This window comes from Neopsephotus bourkii, unplaced genomic scaffold (genome assembly GCF_033783945.1).
Source record: "Neopsephotus bourkii isolate Nb327-2 ecotype Australia unplaced genomic scaffold, CSIRO-AGI_Nbou_v1 NB_716, whole genome shotgun sequence".
In the NCBI taxonomy this organism is placed as follows: domain Eukaryota; kingdom Metazoa; phylum Chordata; class Aves; order Psittaciformes; family Psittacidae; genus Neopsephotus; species Neopsephotus bourkii.
Genome location: NW_026901215.1, coordinates 1,438,061 through 1,455,883, shown reverse-complemented (window position 1 = coordinate 1,455,883; position 17,823 = coordinate 1,438,061). Strand labels below are relative to the sequence as shown.

At 47.9% G+C, this 17,823-nt stretch overlaps 1 protein-coding gene and 1 long non-coding RNA gene across 2 annotated transcripts in view; one reads left to right on the top strand and one right to left on the bottom strand.

Annotated features, from left to right (window-relative positions):
- Nucleotides 1-1,199: 1,199 nt before the first annotated feature.
- The window catches only part of PSD2 (pleckstrin and Sec7 domain containing 2), a 35,123-nt gene continuing 18,499 nt past the window's right edge, over nucleotides 1,200-17,823 (bottom strand). Inside the window, exons 8-15 of the mRNA XM_061354016.1 lie at nucleotides 17,103-17,192; nucleotides 16,357-16,400; nucleotides 13,107-13,297; nucleotides 11,911-11,981; nucleotides 5,638-5,795; nucleotides 4,432-4,576; nucleotides 3,429-3,572; nucleotides 1,200-1,940 (exon numbers count right to left, since the gene is read on the bottom strand). Of these exons, the coding sequence (XP_061210000.1) occupies nucleotides 1,734-1,940; nucleotides 3,429-3,572; nucleotides 4,432-4,576; nucleotides 5,638-5,795; nucleotides 11,911-11,981; nucleotides 13,107-13,297; nucleotides 16,357-16,400; nucleotides 17,103-17,192 (1,050 nt within the window). The 3' untranslated portion in view covers nucleotides 1,200-1,733. The remainder of the gene's footprint in view (nucleotides 1,941-3,428; nucleotides 3,573-4,431; nucleotides 4,577-5,637; nucleotides 5,796-11,910; nucleotides 11,982-13,106; nucleotides 13,298-16,356; nucleotides 16,401-17,102; nucleotides 17,193-17,823) is intronic.
- Nucleotides 10,897-11,518, top strand: LOC133212510 (uncharacterized). Its single transcript, XR_009725504.1, has 2 exons — nucleotides 10,897-11,030; nucleotides 11,196-11,518. It is a non-coding gene; the product is annotated as an uncharacterized LOC133212510 (long non-coding RNA).

Genomic DNA, 17,823 nt, shown 5'->3' with positions numbered 1-17,823 from the left:
ACAAGCAGGCCAGTGTTTCCAGCACCCAGGAGGATGGACAGGCTGGTACTCATGGAAAGGCACTGTGATTTTCCAGCACTGTCTGTCAATAGGAACCTGATTTCCATGTGGCACTGGTGGAGGTCTGTGTCAGCCCAGCCATTCAGTGCTGTGAAGCCTGGGACCAATCCAGTGCATGGTAGAAGTATACTTCAGACCAGTTCTCTTTACCAACAGATTCAGCTTTATTGTTATTCTTTTTTACATGATTATTAGTGCATCCTTTCAAATAAACTATCAAACTGTACAAAGAAACAGAGATAAAAGAAGAGGTGACAAAGCTGGGCAGAGGTTTTCAGTGTCATGAACCATCATGGAAAACAGTAGTCCATAGGCTCTCAAACATTGAAGGTTCAAATAAATCTTACTTGTTTGTTTTAAAAAAAAGCTGCAAAATATAAACCATAAATGACTGTAATTAGCAGCTACAAGATCCTTCAAAACTGGAACTTGATTACTGTGAATGCACCTAGGGGAAAGAAAAGCAATCTGAGATAAAGGACCAAAGCAAACAGTGAAATAAATAAATAAAGTGTGGGAGGACAGTCGTGGTGTGGAAATGCAGAGAAATCACTTTTAGCACAACAGTAAATCATTAGACCACAGACAGCAGAAAGGAACAGAAACACAATTCCCCGCTTAAAAGAGTATAGCATGTGCATCGCAAATGTAGGCAGTACGACAGTGATGGGCAGGTGGAATCACTCCTGCACATGAAGGTTTGGCTGGATTCAACGCACGGCTCCAATCATGCCTTGAACCCCAAGTGGCAGATGCCATGGATGCTAAATAAGCAGCCATTCGGGCAGTCTGTCTGAAGGAGCAGGAACAGGAGAACAATGTTTCACACCAAAGCCAGGTGGGATTTCCATTCCAGTAAAAAAAGGAGGGGAAAGAAAGGAAAAAGGACACATAGGCTACTGCATTTCTTAAAACAACTTGCTGGGCTGGTCAGACCCTCCACGGTCTCTTGTGTCTTCCCCAGGCAGCTAGCCTTCACTGTCACACTGAGGTTAAAAACCCACATTAAAGTTTCCTTATATATATATATATTTATTTATATATATTCATATGTATATATATTTATATATATATATAAAAAAAAGGATAAGGTGACAGAGGGCACTTTGGGGCCCTCCTGCCGTGGGCAGATGAGACGCCTCTCGCTTGGTCGGTGAGTGGCTCATGACACCCATGCTGCCACCCTGCTCACCGGTGCTCCTCTCATGGGAGGGACCTGCTCCCCACCACACTGTGCCCTTCTCTGGGAGCGCTGCTGGTGCCACAGACCAACATCTCGGCTCAGTTTCCTGCACTGCCGAGCGCTGTGGACAGGAACTGGAGGGGACTCCAGGGAGAGAAGGAGGAGGAGAGAGAGGGCTGGTGGACAAAAGAGCAACCTGGCCCTTAGAGAACCAGCATATCCATTTGTTGTACAGGCTGTAGTAGGAGGGAAATAAAAGCCACTGGTGCTGTTGGAGATGAGGAAGAGATGGTGTGTCTATGATGCTGAAATGCCAGAGCATTGCCAGAGAGTGTCAACTAAAGCTTCTTTGATTTCTTTCACTAGAGCAATCACCGTGTCATACACGTCTGTGGTTTTGCTCATGTAATTTCCTAGGTAAAATTGTGCTCATCAATCTGTTCCAGGAGCAAAGCATCGCCGGTTCATCCCGCTGTGCACACTTTCCTTATTAAGTGTTCTGCTCTAAAATGTCCTTTTCCACCTTACAGCTGATGGACATGTGCCCTTGGCTTAAGGAAGGGCTGGAATGTGTCTTCCGCAAAGCAATGTCGTCAGCTTCCACCTTAAAGAAACTGGTTTCAATTCTCTCCAGGTCATCTGTCCCGACTTTTATCTTCATGCACAGCAGGTTGATGTATGTCTCATAGCGGCTCTTCTGCAGGGAAAGAGGGTACAGAAAGCTGGGAACAGGGACAAGCTATGACATATGTGGAAAGCAGATGCAGTGCATGTGCTACGGTAGGAAAACCTATCTTATATCATCAGGATCCCATTATTCACACACAACAAGTACTGTTTAACCATAGCACAATGCCTGGTCTATGAAAAGTCTGCAAAGAGGGATCAACACATCATTGAAAGGGTTGAGGAGAAAGGGGAAGATTATGCAAGCCTCTCCATTTGCTTTTAGGGGTCTTGATTGCCACTCTGATTGTATAAGGTAGATACTGGTGCTAAAATGAAATTAATAGATCTGCTCCTTCCTTATTTAGGAGTTCCCCTCAATTGGTTCAAATGCTTCTGCTTGCCACTGTTTCCATCTAGTGATCCACTTATTACTGATGAGTTGTGTCCCCATTGCTCTTCATAGAGCACACACAAAGGGAGGCATCTCATCTTTATTCCAAGGCAAGATGGGACCTCTTTTCATAGACTTGTATAACACTCCTCTTTCCCCTAACCTCTCTGAGGCAGTCTATACTCAGTTCTTTGTCTGCACAGAGAAACAAGCATTTCTAGAGCAGATCTCATAAGAGAGATGAGATGAATTATGCTCTGGAAGTGCCAGCTTCTTTTTGCAGACTGAAAAGGCAGCTCAGATGGAGACTGCTCTGCAGGCTTCCAAAACAAGATGTCTGTAAAACATGAGACAGCAACAAGCAACTATTTGAAAGACTGCTACTAAAACAAGGGAACCATCAGCCAGAAACTGGCTTTGGAGAGTTAGGCTGGGTGTTATACAAAACAGTGGTACAGACCTGGTATGAGAGAGGTGGAACACTCAGCCTGAGATCATAGTGGGAATAATCTAAACTGCTGCTGGAAGTAGGATTAGAGGCTTCCAGAAGTCCCTTCCCACTGACATCTATGTGGTAGGATCATACCCTCTGCTCAGCTCTCACTGGAACACAATATCCCATTTCTCTCCCATTTAAATGCTTCTTAAACATCTCAGAGATTCTCAACTTAGCTACATGCATCCTCAAAGGGAGGGCAATCAGCTGTAATGCTGGGTTTGGCTTTATTTACAGAAAGGATTGCAGTAAACCAAGATTAATTCTCCCAGGGATTCCCTAAGCTTTTCATTAATGTTGCTGAAAAAGACTGATTCACACTGAGAACTGAGCCACTTTCTTACTTGGGACCTGAGAAAATGGCAAGTTTCACACAGTAAAGGAAGATTTTCTTTCTCTCATCAGTTTCCCTCTCCTCTGATTAGAGATGACAAGGGGTAGGAAATGTCTGTTATTTCTTTTTTTAGCTTCAGTGCAAAACAGTGAGTCTTGCTGCTGCCCCAAGACACCCATCCAGCTTGTGAGCCCTCATCCTTCTCCCTCCTTTCACAGCATCCACTCCGGAGTTCTTAGTTCTCCTCAATCAGTCAAGATATCATTTATCACAGAGAAGATGAAAGTTCCTTTACCTCGAATATTAGGTAATGTTCTTTGAGTCTGTATTCCTCAGCCTCTTTTGACTTAAGGCTCTTCTCTACAGGATGTAATTTATGCTCTGCTAATTCATCTGCAATCTGCTTCATTTTATTTTCATGAGACCTCAGCTGTTCCTCCTGCCGAGAGAAGCGTGTCAGGTATTAAAACACAGGAGGGCAACATCCAAGTGCACTGCCTGCCTATTGATGTGGGATCTGCCTCTGCAAGGACAGAAGCTCAGCTACCACACTGGAGCCAAAGGTGTGCAGCACATTTCCAAATTTATCTGATAAGGAGCAGCTGAAACACAGGTATTTGAGTGAGATCAAACCTCAGGTGCTGCAAGTGCCAAGAGTGGATTTCTCTGGAACCTGGGTTTCTTTAGCATCATAAACACGAAATGCTCTACATCCTTTAACAGCCAGGCAGAACCAGAATTGTCCCAAGAGCAGCTCATTCTGCTCTTTCTGCAGAAAAAAGTGGACTGGACTCTGAGAAAGGCAGCATCTGGCCACATCTGGTTCAGCAAATAGGAGCTGTACCTCTGCCCTGACATTTCAGGCTGTCCTCCCTTTTGCTGGGGAGCAGTGACAGTGTGTCCCTACGTTTTGGAGGTGCTAAGGCATGTTGGGGTTTCCTTGGACAGTGCAAACAAAAGCTACTCTTTGCATGGCACATACCATCCAAAATAAACCAGGGCTATAATCAGCTGTTGGGCTGAGCAGCACCAGCTGCATCAACTCCAGCAACAGAAAGGTGCTGGGATATGATGGGCAAAGAGTAATAAGCAGGAATCAACAGCCATACATGCATAGGAAGCATTGGCCAGACACCAGGATTTGTCATGGTCTGTCCAAATTGCCCACTCCACTTCCCTGTTCCTGCCCTGAGCACCTGAATCAGGCAGGAGTTGGGGATGCTGCAGACAGACACAGACTGAGCTGTGTGCCGAAGGGCTGGCTGAGCTCTTCCATCACTCCTTCTCTCACACCTTACCTGGCACAGCTTGGTCATGGATGAAGGCAGGAGTGGGCGGCAGAACTTCTTCATGGAGCAGATTGCAGCTGGGAAGGCTGGGGCAGAGAAAATGGCAGCAACAAGGTTGATTCTCAGGATCCAGGAGAGCATTTCTTCCTTACTTCTGTTTATGGAGGAGGGGAGAAGAGAGGGGTTTTTGTAAATGCTCCTGACCCAGCACCAGCCACCTCAGAACAGCTCTGGAGCTCCGCCTGCTTTCAGGAGTGCCATTGGTAGCCTTGCTTTGAAGGCATTCCTGTGCCAGCCTGGGTTGTGAACAGAGGAAAACACCGGCTAATTGGCTCCTCTACAGTGCCCAGATGATTTCAGGGCTCTTGTGGGCTTCTTGAAGCCCTGGGAAGCCTCCCTTCCTCCTCAACTGATTGCATTTCCTGAGGAGATGGGGAGAGGTAGCATGGTGTCCACGACCAAGGACATCCTGCTCTTTGGAGAGTTAGAGCCACATAGCAGAGGTCCCACAGAGCAGCCTGGACCCCTCGTTTGTGTCATTTGTGGGACACAGGATCCCTCATCAGATGTGTTCAGGGACTGCTCCTCCAGCCCTCTAGTGGGCTTTCACTGCACAGATGTCAAGCTTGATCTTGACATTCGGACCTTCAGCCCAACTTACAGGCAATGTCACCTATCTCAGTATGAGACAAATAAAAACCCCATCAGGCTCAATTACACTTGACACTTCCTAGCAGAGGAACTTTCCTCTGCAGTGGACGAAAGAAGAAAAAGATATAGCCTGGCTGCGGAGACTCCTTTAATGAGCTTTAGACAGCTTCCCCATCAAAAGCTGACAAGGGGAACCACCAGCTCCTTAGTTCAGTGCACCATATAGATTTTCTCCCTTCCACAGACTGACAACAGAAGTTAGGTAAGGGGAGTCCTTTACTCGGCCCTTTACATCCCAGCCCATCCTGCTCAGCACAGCTTGGCGACACATGAGAAAGGACCTCCAGGAGAGACAAACAAGCTGTCAAGAGCAACAGGTAGAAACTATGACCAAATCCTTTGCACAATCCTACAGACCTCACCTTCATCTCTCCTGCTTAGCACCTTCCTCCCCACAGGTTTGTCCCCTAATGCCTGTGTTGATCTGGCCAGGTCGGAGGGAGTCTGGTGGTGGCTGGAGGTCAGGCTGCCCATCCAGGTTCTGTGGGAAGAGCTGGTACTTACGGGGCCTGGAAGAGGAAGACTCTCCAGTCAGCTGTCTTCAGCTTGAGCACGTTGGACTTCTTGCTGTAGTCAGAGGCTTTGGTGGCTAAGGCGTGGTGCACACGGATGGCGTTTTTCAGATCTACTTCAGAGAGGTCTTTGTCGGGTTTGTATTCATCCTGCGGAGAGGAACGATAATCGGATAATGACAACACTACCATTTGTGGGCTACTTTAACGAACCTGCCTTTCTCTGTGTGTTATAATCACAGAGTGCCAAGAGCAGGAAAAGCGCTGCTTTGCACCATAACTGCGAGGAGCTGATAATGATAATAATTAACATCTGGCAAATTCTTCTGTCATTAAGTTCACTGGGAAGATGTGAAGAAGGAGATGAAACTTTTAAACGTAATTATCAATAGTTCTGTCTAACATGGCACATGCCTGAGGCTTTGGGGGAAGGTTTCTGCAGAGCTTCCCACAGTGCAGAGCCTGTATCAGTGACCTGCCCTGATGCTGTAGCTGTGTGATAAAGCATCTGGCTTTGGGTTCTGCATCATCTCAGGCAGGTCTGAAGCCACTGCACCTCCGTGCAGGTCAGGGGATGAGCCTGGCTTGCCCTGCTGATTACAGTGCAAATCTACAAGACTAATTCACTCTTATATTTTGTTTCCCTTGACTGTCCTTGGCTGTCAGCACAGGGATGGCTCTGTCTGATGGAGATGGTCTATGTACCCCAGCCCTTCTTAGCTTTCAAGCTAGGCCTTGGTCTGTTCTGCAGATCTGTGAAAAGATGTTATTTTCCCTGTGTCCTGCTGGTACAAATCCAGGGGAAATTCGTGCTACAGTTTCCTGGTTGCCAGCCCTGGTCAGTAAGGCTGTTCTCTGGCCAGAAAGGTCTCCTCTCCGATGCTCTTCAGAGCACCAGGAACCAGCACTCCCTAGCCCACGGATATGGCTCACCTAGATCCTTGCTTCTGATGAGAAATAAGTTTCCAAAGCCTTTCCTTCCTTCCTTTTTAGAAGCAATCATCCCAGATGATTGGTGTGGTTGCCATACTGCGTTCACTGGCATGTGATATTTGCCCATGTGCAAAGAAATGTCATGGGACCCAGAGCCCAGAGATGTCTGGTATGGGCTCCTGGCTCATACAACTGCCTTGTTAAGGGTGAACCCCAAAGAAAAGCCCTGGATTTCCTGCAAAGGAAGGGGTGGCTGCTATAGGCACCCTGCAGTCAGGGTGACATCCAGAGGGGCTGCACTGCATGGCAGTATAGATGAACTTTCTGCAGCAGGGATTTCAGGAGTCAGAGGAAAGGGCTATCAAGTTTTTAACAACGAGCAACAAATGCTTTGCCCTATGACGACCTAATATGTTACCCCACTTGGAGAGAAATAGTTGCTGCCCAGGCCTCATGTATTGTAAAGACATTTCCAATTCTGGATGTTTTTCCAAGGCTGAAACTCTTTGGATCTGAATAAGTCTGGCTGTGATACCCATGATCTCTCATTTCAAGATAAGCTTTCCAAAAATACAAGTGCAAATTGCTAGGCTTAATGGCATGTGACAAGAAGAAACTGCCACCACTGCCAACTGGTTTGACTAATGCAGATCTTCACCTCGAATGGTATCATCATGTATTGCCTCTACTGATTTCAGGCTCAGAGACATCAATTTAGATGTAAGGAAAAGCCAAATCTTCTTTTTTCTAACACTTGGCCTAGTAAACCAGCATAAGGCTGAATCAAGCAGGTTTTTCTGCCTTCTGCCTCCCTGCTGGTGGAAACAGGCTGTGTTTGCAGGAGGACATGATGCTGGAGGCTCACTTAGGCACTTAATGCCTGTGCTGCAATCGTTGTAATTCTCTGTATGACTGTTGCTGCTGGGAGACCTCTCTGTCCTCTTAAACAGGTACCCTCCACGCACAGCTCCAATGCTGCACAATGCCTCACACACACAGCTGGAGCCCACCACAGCGCTCAGCACTGACACCGTAGTGTAGGCTCCACCATGTAGCCTTTCCCTGGAGAATAATCCCATGCCCTCCAGCAAAGCATGTCAGCTCTGCTCCAAAGCCTCCAGCAGCTTCTCTACATTTTGCTCACTCCCTTTATGGGCTTTGATGTCAGTTTAAGTGCATGCACAAACTGCTGCTGAGGAAGAGACATGTCCAAAACCATAACAGTAACTCAGATGCTTTCAGTGAAGGGATTAAAGCTCAAATAAACCAATTCATACTAAAACATAGGCAGTATCATATTTGCAGTAACTTCAGGCAATGTCTTGCCCACGCTATAGTACTGCTAACCTCACTCTCACCTTTTTCTTGGTGCTATTATCCTGCCATAGAAGTCCTGGCAAAGAAGTTAATTTGGTATCACAGGGATGTTGAATTTCTCTCTTACATGTCCTGCACTGTTCACACAGATACTTCTCACTAGGAAATGGGCAAGGTAATGCTGTGCTACACCATTCCATATACCCTTAGCCCCCAGCCCTTGAATGGTGACATGTTTATTTCCCCATAGATGCAACAATTTTTCAGGGTCTGTTTTGGTGATATCTTATGCAGGAATTGAGTCCAGATGTGGAAGCTTTGTTTCCGAATCCCTCTAAATTAATCTCATTCTCTTTCAGTTTTTAATGTTGATGGTGTAGACAGTGCATTTATGTGCCTCTCCTGCCTTCACAAAAGCTCTGCTTAAACATGCATGACCACCCCCTTGCATGGGATTAGTTTGTGCCATGGCAGTCCTCCATGGTGTCTTCAATTCACATTTCTCATGCCGGCTCTCCCCTGTTGCCCACTCCTGCGAGTGAGTGGTAGGAGATCCATAACTAATATGAATTCCCCATCTTAAAACTTGTTTTGTCAAGAAAATGTGCCTATCTTTCATGCCTGCCTCCATAGGGAACCTGGATGGGACGAGAGAGCCCAGTGTGTTGGTCCTGCTACCCTCTCCTCTGCAGTCAGCACTACTCAACACTAGCCCTGGGCAGTGATTGGAATATGCACATGGAATTACAGAGATTTCTCATGCTCTGGCTGGTGAGTGAGTTTTCCTCCTTTTCCTCGGCTCACATCTGCCACCTTAAACAAACCATGTAATGAGGAAAACCAACCACTGTGCTCTTTTCACTCTGGTCATGAAATTGGCTCTCGAAGTAGCACTACCATGTCAAGGGCCTGCCTGCACGGGACAATATCTGTGGCTCAGGACTGCAGTGGGAACTCCTTCATGGTTTGGGTCTGGAAGACCTGCACCCTTACCAGGACTTCCATATAAAAGCACTTCACGCTTTATAGCTCTCCATCATGCCTCTCAATACCCCTCTATGTGTGGTGATTAAGGGTTATTATCCCCATTTCACAAAGGTGAAGTAAGTTGCCAAAGGCCATGGAGTGAGTCAGTGCCCAGTGCAGATTAGAGCACAGGAGAGGTGTGCGTTGCTCCCTGCATTTCTTCCCCCAGATTGTGCTGCACCCCTTTAGGGGATCAAGCAATTGCTTCAACAGACTATGCTAGAACACGCTAATCCAGCAATTAACACTGGAGTCAGTGACATGTGACATCACCCCATCAGCAGGTTTATGGCTGCTGCCCGAATTGCTTCAAACAAACTTATACCTGTCCACCCACCCACTCTTCTGCCTATTTTATGTCCACCTCTCTTTGCATCTGCCTATTCCTTCCTTCTATACATCACCCCCGGCCCTTCTTCCATCTCTCTCTTATTTCTACTCAATTTGCTCTGCAAAACCAAACTGAGAAGAGTTTCCTATTAAACTTTTGGGAATTTGCTGTTAAAGCCTAGATCCTTAGTTTGGTCAGAGCGAAAAACGGCAATAGGCTGAACCTGTGCTCCATGGCATCAGGTGGGTCTGGAAACAGGTACTTTCTCCTCTATCTTCACATCAGAAGAGCTTTTCACAGTGGTTTGTGATAAAGCCATGTTCTACTCATGTTTATTTGCAGGCATCTTCCACTGAGAGCTTGGGAGGCTGGCACACTTCTCCTTCCCACATTGTGTAATTTTTGTTTTGCAAACCACCCCATAGGCACAAAATTGCACTAAGAATCCACAGGGCAGGTGGACGTTTAACATCCTCTTGTGGTGCTTGGAATGCTTGGAAGTGGCAGGGCAAGGACTTTGTCTTCATGGTCTCATGCTTCTTCCCTGTCTCTGCAAGCCTGATAGACACTGTCTACAGCCCAGCCCAAGGAATACTTTGAAGAGGGCCATGTAGTCTGGCAGCATCTCAAGACTAAGAAACCCCTCTTTCCCCAAATCCTTTGTCCAAACATTCATAAGGTTAATTTTTGTTGTTGTTCCAAATTGTACTTCCTTGGGGCACCCTTGACAATTCTGGTCTCTCCTGCTGATTACATATCAGTCATGGCTGTTATTTGTCAGACAGTTTCATAATCCAGCCATATCTCATGTGTTCTGCTTCTTGAGTCCTTGACCTCAATCAAGAAAGCCCTCAATCTCTTAAACCGAAGGTCATCTAGATAATAACACTGGCCTTCTAACTGACATGTCAGTCTCATCCTCACTCTCTTTTTAAATCTTAAACCTAGTACTAACATAAGGAACTGTGTTAATACAACAGTCTGGATGGTCATGCTCCTAGCCTTGCACAGCAAAGAAAACCCAGCCCCTCTGCCCCATCAGCAGCAATGACACTCAGTGCTCGCTTCATGGCTCTTTCTACTGCTGTCCAAGCAGTGAGGTAAACCTTCAGTAAACTGAAGTAAACACCGTGGGAAGAAAATCCTTTCGGTGTATTTCATTCTGAACATACTCCCTCAACAGACTCATCCCAAGAGACATGGGTCTTGGTGAAAAAATCATTTAGTTCTAAATGGTTCCTGTGATTTTGATGAAATTGCATTTCCTCCATTCCCTCCCCCCACTCCCCAAAAGCTGTCATAAAATTAAATGTCAATGGTAAATCCTCATGGTCAGAATGAGGACCTCTTTGGTGGACTCCATGTGGAGGCTTGTAACAAGACAAGAGACTGAGATGTAAGAATAGTGCTACTGACTTGAAGAACTCCATGCTTTGAGAGATGGAGAAAATCTGGGCTCTCCTGTATGCTGCAGCTTCCCCCAGCTGCAGGAGACAGTGGCAAGGCTGCAAAAACACCACTTGGCTAAGAGTAACCCATACTGTAAATTACAGCTGGCTCCTGCCAGACGTCTTTTGGCTCTGTGACATGTGCCATAGGATCTGGCAAAACATGAGAACCACTGGGGTGTGCTACGAGCTCTGAGTCATAATTCCATGCTGCCCTGAGGATCTTTCTGCCTTCCTTATATAATCCAATGTTTGTTTACTCTCATTGCTCTGGAGATGATGCTGCAATGCCTAGGAACATCTACCCACAGGGAGTGCTGTTCCAGCAAGGTGAGTTCAATGGGTTACTGCATAGCATGAGCTACCTACTAAGGTAGTTCAGTCTTAGTTCAGTGGGTTATGCCATGCATGATGAACAGACATTTGGCATCCCTGGCTGGCTCACACTGACATTCAAGTGAGCCCCTATGCAGGCTTCTTGGGATTTTCCCGCAGAAAAGACTATCCATGGAAATCCTCTTAGCATACAAGTGTCTCAAAAGGCAGAGACAGGAATGCAATAGCACACAAGGAAGCTCATCCATAGTGACTCTGCCTCCAGTGAGGACCTGAGATTTATACTTGCATTGACTAAAGGCTGCTACAGAATGAACGGAGATGAAGAGAGGGAGAAAGTGTCACGTGGCAACCCATGGATGGACCCAGTTCAGCAAGGTCCTGATGGAGAAGATGAACTTTCAGCATGGTTTATACCAGACTCAGTGAAGCTGTTCATAACCAGATCTGTGCCAGCAAACAAAACAATAGGCAGGATAAGACTGGTCTGATGCTTCGCCTCTTCAGCTTCCTATTGCGTGTCTCACCTTATTTCACCAACTCCCTATGCCATCTGTTCATTCATCCTCCCCAACAACTCCTACTTGCTGGGACATTACTGCAGAAATCTTGCTTCAGTGTTCCCTCTTTCACACTTATTCCTGTATTGCCCTCTTCTGAGGCTGTGAATAGTGCCTTTAGCATGAATACCACCATCAAGATGACAGCACCCTCCAGTTCATTATATTGGTCTCTGGAGGAGCTCTGTAGATGCCCATGCATGCATTTGGACATGGATTCACCTCTACTTGCATCTGTGGGTCTCCTTTTTAGGACAGTATGACTGCTTTGGAGACAGCATGAAACATCAAACGGGATAGTCCACCACAGTTACCTTTTGTAAATAAAGGACGGTCCCTTTAAGCACAGCATAAAATTTCTTCCAGCCTCTTCTTCCTCTGGGAGCTAAAACACGAAAAACATTGAATTATACATGCCTGCTTCTGCCACTGCTGTTTGACCTCCACATTTCTGACAAAACAAACCCTTCTCCTGACCCACCACTGGCATACATTGATGGCCAGACATAATATACCTCCAAGCTATTCATTATGAGTTGCTTGTCTCCAGGGACACATGGTTGAGAGACATGGGCTGGGATATGCAGCCTTCCAGCAGGAACACAAGCAGGTCAACAACTGAGATGAGCACAGTGGACATGTGCAGGAAGCCTCTGCTCCTCTAAACCCAGGTTCGTGTTCCTTGGACTAAGTGCTTGAGGAGCAGAGACATTCCTTGAGCTCTTCTGTTTCAGGTAGGTTAGGCAGACACAGCTTGGACAAGGCAGCTTCTGCTCCACTGACTAAGGAGCATTACCACCAGCTGTTTTGGTGGACCTGGAGACAGAAAGCTTGCTGGAAGCTGGAAAGGGAGGGGAGGGGAGGGGAGCCATTTACATCACCACAAGACAGCTGATCCTCCAAGCACAGGCTATTAAGAAAGTGGTGGAAGCAAGGGAGGTCTTTGGTGGTAATCTCTACTCAAGACTGCAGTGACTGGGTCAATCATATTGTCAGCAAAAGGAGTTATTAAGGGTTTTATTAACCCCTGCTCAGTTCCCAAACATATTTTCCTTTACCTTTCCTGTCATTCCATATGCTGTCAGCAGAGCTGTGCTGCATCCCGCTGCCCAGGCAGCACACAGCAGCTCTTCCCAGCACATGGCAGGATATGGACAGAAACAAAGCTTCAAAAACCAGACCAACACTAACGCTGGGGTTGAGATGGGCAACTGCTGTGGAACCAGCTTAGAGTGTGGGATTCAGGGTTATGCCCATGAACAGGGTGGAAGACTAGGTCTACCTGTGTGGGACAGGCACAGGTTCTTTGGAAGACTGAGGCCCCCTGAAAACATGTCTACAAATGCCTCAGGAGACCCTCCTGTCCCTGTGCCCTGGCACTCATGGATCTGGGGATCTCTCATGTGTTCCCCGGGAAGCAGTGAGTTGATACAGGAGAGCCAGGGAAAAGGCCAGGGCAAGGCTCTGCTACTCCCTGGGGCACACCTCCTCCCGTCCCATTAACACGTACTTCTCTTCCCATCCATGTCTGCATGGGTTTTCCGTGTGAGGACACCATGCTTGTAGGTGACTGCGTTCAGCGCTTGGGGGATGTCCAGGAAGGGGTTGCTGCTGTCAACAATCCTTGTCACTTTCTTGGCGCTGGCTCCAAATTTGTCATCTACCAGCTCCGAGAGCGACTTCCTCAACTCGTCCTCATCGCTTGGAAACAAAGTCAGAGAACAGATTGAGTGGAGGACATGCTGGTCGGGTCACAGTGTGTCCATCTCATTTGGTTTTAAAGAGAGCTCTTTATTACAAGTCTGGTCAGGGAAATAAGGTAGAGATAGAGGGACTGTAGCACTCAGTGTGCCAATGGTGGTGATCAGGACATAGTTGTGAGGAGGGTGGGTGGCAGGTACCTGTCCCAGTGAGGCTACTCAAAGCAGGTGAGGGAATGAGTGCTTGTTTGAACACCAGGAAGCTGCAGACGAACCATTGCTGAGGACTGCAAGCATCCCACAGGGACAGTCTCATAAAATGAGAGGTCTTTTGCTGAAGATGAGCTGTCACTGGTTTCTCAGCCTCTGAGGCAGCCCCTACGGCCTCCTAGATACTGAAGGAGCTTGAGGGATATCCTCTGCATCTCTGAGGAACAGAAGCCCTGCAGACATCAGGGAGATGGACCCCTGATCAAAGACCCACAAACCCTGGGACGGGTTATACATCAGCTCCCCATTTGTGTCCTCAGCGTGAGCCAGCAGAGAGCAAGAAATACTGGTCATTTCCATAAAACCTGCTTCTCCTCACGGATATCCTGGTCCTGGACCCTGGATAGCATGGGCTGAGCAGCTTAGGGAAGTGTCCAGTGACTCCACCATGCCTGTTTGAAGTAAAATCTACTCTGGTGCTTAGAAACTAGAATCTGTATGGAAAGTGATGCTTTCCAGTGTCTCTAGGACATGGAGGGAGAGCAAGCAGGGAATTTCTGCTCTGTGTGATACATGTCAGTGTCTGAATGGTATCTGCAAACTTGGGTTGCAGCTTAGATTGGGACCAAACCTCAGCTGAGGGGATGAATCCAGTATCTGGGATGAAAAGAAGGATGATTTCTCAGCCCTCAGCACCCACAGGAGCCCTGGCGCTTAGGCAGAACCCAAGCACTCTGCCTGGGTAGGGATTTAGTGGGGCTCAGCTCTCTGAGCTGCACCAGAGGGACCCCTCTGAGCTCAGGCTTTCTGCTGGGATGATGGCCATATACCTGCCTGTCTGACTGGGTTTTGCGAGCAAGGGCATTTCATTCTCTGGGATGACAAGGACAGAAGACAGAGGGAAACCTGTGCAAGGTTACAACTCAGTGCCACGTCTCTGAAAGAAAACCAGGTACCCACGTCCAGGAGCATCTGTCCCACAGCAGAGGAGCTGAGTGGTCTCTCATGTTGCATCCTGTCCACCTGCAACCAAGCAGGACACCCTGCAGCAAGGCAGGTCCGAGGCCGGTGTGGGGTGAATGATGGGGTGGAAGGATACAAGCAGGATGGGTAGAGGAGGGCAGGAGTGGGGCAGATGCTGCTGAGTGGAGCTGCAGCGCTGCAGGAGGATCCCGGGGTGCTGACACCCCCCGGATGTGCCCAGCCATGCAGCGTGTGCTGGCAGGCGTTGTGTAACCACTGCCTGCATCCAGCCAGCAGATGCACTTCTGCTGAACTCCCCTTACATAAACCATCCCACCAGCACCTTCTGCGGAGCTGCAGAGCTCCCTCTCGTGACCACGTCCACCAGCCGACCCTGCCGCTGCTGCAAAGCTGGCACCGCTGCTTTCTCGCACAGATGCCATGCAAGATGACATTTCTGGACTGAAATTGGTGCTCTGTCACCTGCTAAGAAACCACTGCCCCTCCGAGGACACTGCTGGCTTTGTCCCTCCCAGAGGAGACACCAGCCCACAGTGATCACTGCTGCCATCAGGGCATGGCTGGCAGTGGAGACTCCTGCTCTGCAAAGCTTGACCCAGGTAGCTGGGGAGGGAGATAGGATTAAACCACTTCTCTGGCCAGGACAATGAAAAGAGCAGGTGATGGAGCTAATGGCCTACAAGGTCCTGCTCAGTCCCATGACCCTCTGTAGACAGAGTGGTCTGAGGCTAAGGAGGAGAGGAGAGGGAAGATGTCCACAGTGTTAGCTTGAACCCCCAGGTCTGTCATGGGCTTCCCCATGGCACTGGTGGGGCGGCATCTGGGCTGGGAGCACAGTGCACCCCTTGCTGAGGGTCCTGCCCTTTGCTCTGGCAGGAGGTGTGTAGCAGAGCAGGGGAAGCAGGGCTGAGGAAGATGCTGTGTGAACCTCTCATAGAGGCCATCATGCTGTTCCCAAACTTGTTCCAGGGTAACAAATGATGATGTGGAAGAGCAGACAGTGCATCTCATTGAGTGTGTGGACAACATAAAGCGAGAGGTATGGAGCCACCACCCAGAGGAACAAGAGCCTCACTACATGCAGCACTCCAGTACGGCACAGGGGTGGAGGGGTCCTGCAGAAGGACCGGATGGGGCTGGCTGACTGGGCAGCAGCTCCGCAGAAACGGCCCTAAGGCTGCAGCGGGATGAACGGAAGCAGTCAGTGGGCTGTGTAACAGCGGCACTGTGAGGAGGCGAAGAGAAGTGATCCTTCTCTATCATGCACTCATCGCATCCTGACACAGCAAACAGTACTGGGCCTCCAGTACAGGAAAGGGCATCAACAAGGTGGAGAGAGTTCAGTTGAGATTCTCTATCCTTGGGCGTTTTCAGGATCAAACTGAACAAAGCCCTTAGTATCCTGGTCTTAATTCGATGTTGACCATATTTTGAGGAGGAAGCTGGACTGGAGATCTCACAAGGTCTCTTCCTGCCTGAGTGATTCACTGATAGCATTTCCAAAAGAAAGTATGTGGAAGAGATGGAAAGTCCCAGTGACCAAAAGAACACCAGATCTCAAGCTCCTTGTGTAAAGACCTCTAAAGCACCTGAAGGGGGATCAACATTCATAGGTGTAATAGTAAACAAAGAGGGCATTCCCTTCATTTAGATTGTGCCTGTGGGCCCTGTGTCCACAGACTGCCACCAGCCTCCCTGTCTGCTTTGTGTCTAAAACATAAATAAACCCAGCTTACCTACAGGAGAGACATCAGTGTTTATAGGCTTGGAAATGTTCTGGGAGCTTTTGGGGCTAAAACCATGACTCAAAACCTGTCAGCTACTTTGAAAGACACCCTACCTCTCAAATGCTTAACATATACTTACATGGCCCACTCCAGCTTCTCATTCTTGATGGAGTTATATAGTGTCTGAAACAAAAACATGGTGTCAGCTGTGTCTCTCATAGAAAGCATGTCTGGGTTGTGGAGATCATCTCCTCCACACCCTGTTTGTGTTCTTGGAGATACCTTCCTTGCTGGACTGTCCTGGAGAAGTATTCACCGGTGAGCAGCACAACTGCTGCCCTGCTAGACCCCTTTTTGTCTGTGTGCCATGCTAGGTACTGGGCTGCACACATCAGCAGCAGAGGGGTCTGACAGGAGCCCAGCTTAGAGGCTAGTACATGATATTTTGGACTAATTCTGGGTGCTGCATCCAATCCTGACCTACACAAGTATGGTAGAAGACTCCGGGGTATGAGCAGACACCTCCAATGTCTTAGTCAGGGGAAAGGGACGGAGAAAAGTATCAGTGCCACATGGTCATATTTGAGGGGGGGTACCTTGTTCTGTGCATGGTCTGGTGCGTCACAGAGCTACCATAGGGAACAGGGACCCTCGCATGTTCTAAGGGCAGATATGCCACAAATCTGGATAAAAGACCACCAGGGAAGAGATGTCTGATGGCTCACTGCTTGGCAAAGCTATCCATGTGGGTTACATTCTTTTAATGAAACTACTGTGCACTGGAAAACGCTGATTCAAGGGCTCAGTGTCCCAGCGTCCCAGCAGGACTTAGGTGGCACTACAGTACCAATGACAGCATCCCACTGTCTGTTTGTATCACGTTACCTTCAGCAAATCCTTTGCAAAGTCTTTCCCATCATTCAGCCCATCCAGGTTTGTTATGAACTGTTGACACGACATCTTCTTGCCAATATTCTGTAAGGCAAAGAAGCAGCTCATCAAACTTCTGCAGAGGTGTGACTTTAACCAGAGTGTCTGTTAAAGAGCAGTTATGTATGTAGCAGTCATGTTTGGGTTTGCCTCAGAAGCTCAATGCTGGAAGGTCTACTACTCTGATTTTGGGCTGCTAGTGACAGCACCAGACATTTCAAATGACCTCTTTTTTAATGGGGAAGATGAAAAAGATGAAAATAACCTCTCCAGCTCTTGCTCCAAACTTTCTAAGTGATTTCACCTTGGCCTCTAGGTTACTCCTGACACAGTCTGTGTCCCAAAACTCAAACCAAACACTCAGACTGCCTTGAAACTGCAACGCCTGATGGGTGTCCAAGCCTGCCACACGAGGAATTGCATGAGCCTGCAGTGTGAGCATCGGAAGACAGCCACCATTGGGCAATGACTTGTCCTTCATAGAAACTACTCCTAGTCATCACAAAAAGATGATCCAGCTACTGGTACTGTGTGAATTTGAGTGCTGTGGCATGTGAGGGCAATACACGTACACTGGAAACTCACAACCTGGAACCCACCCATCAGTAACTAATGCCATGACTATTTGGTGCTAATGCTGCCAGGTCATCTGGCACCCCTGCTATCAGTCTCATAT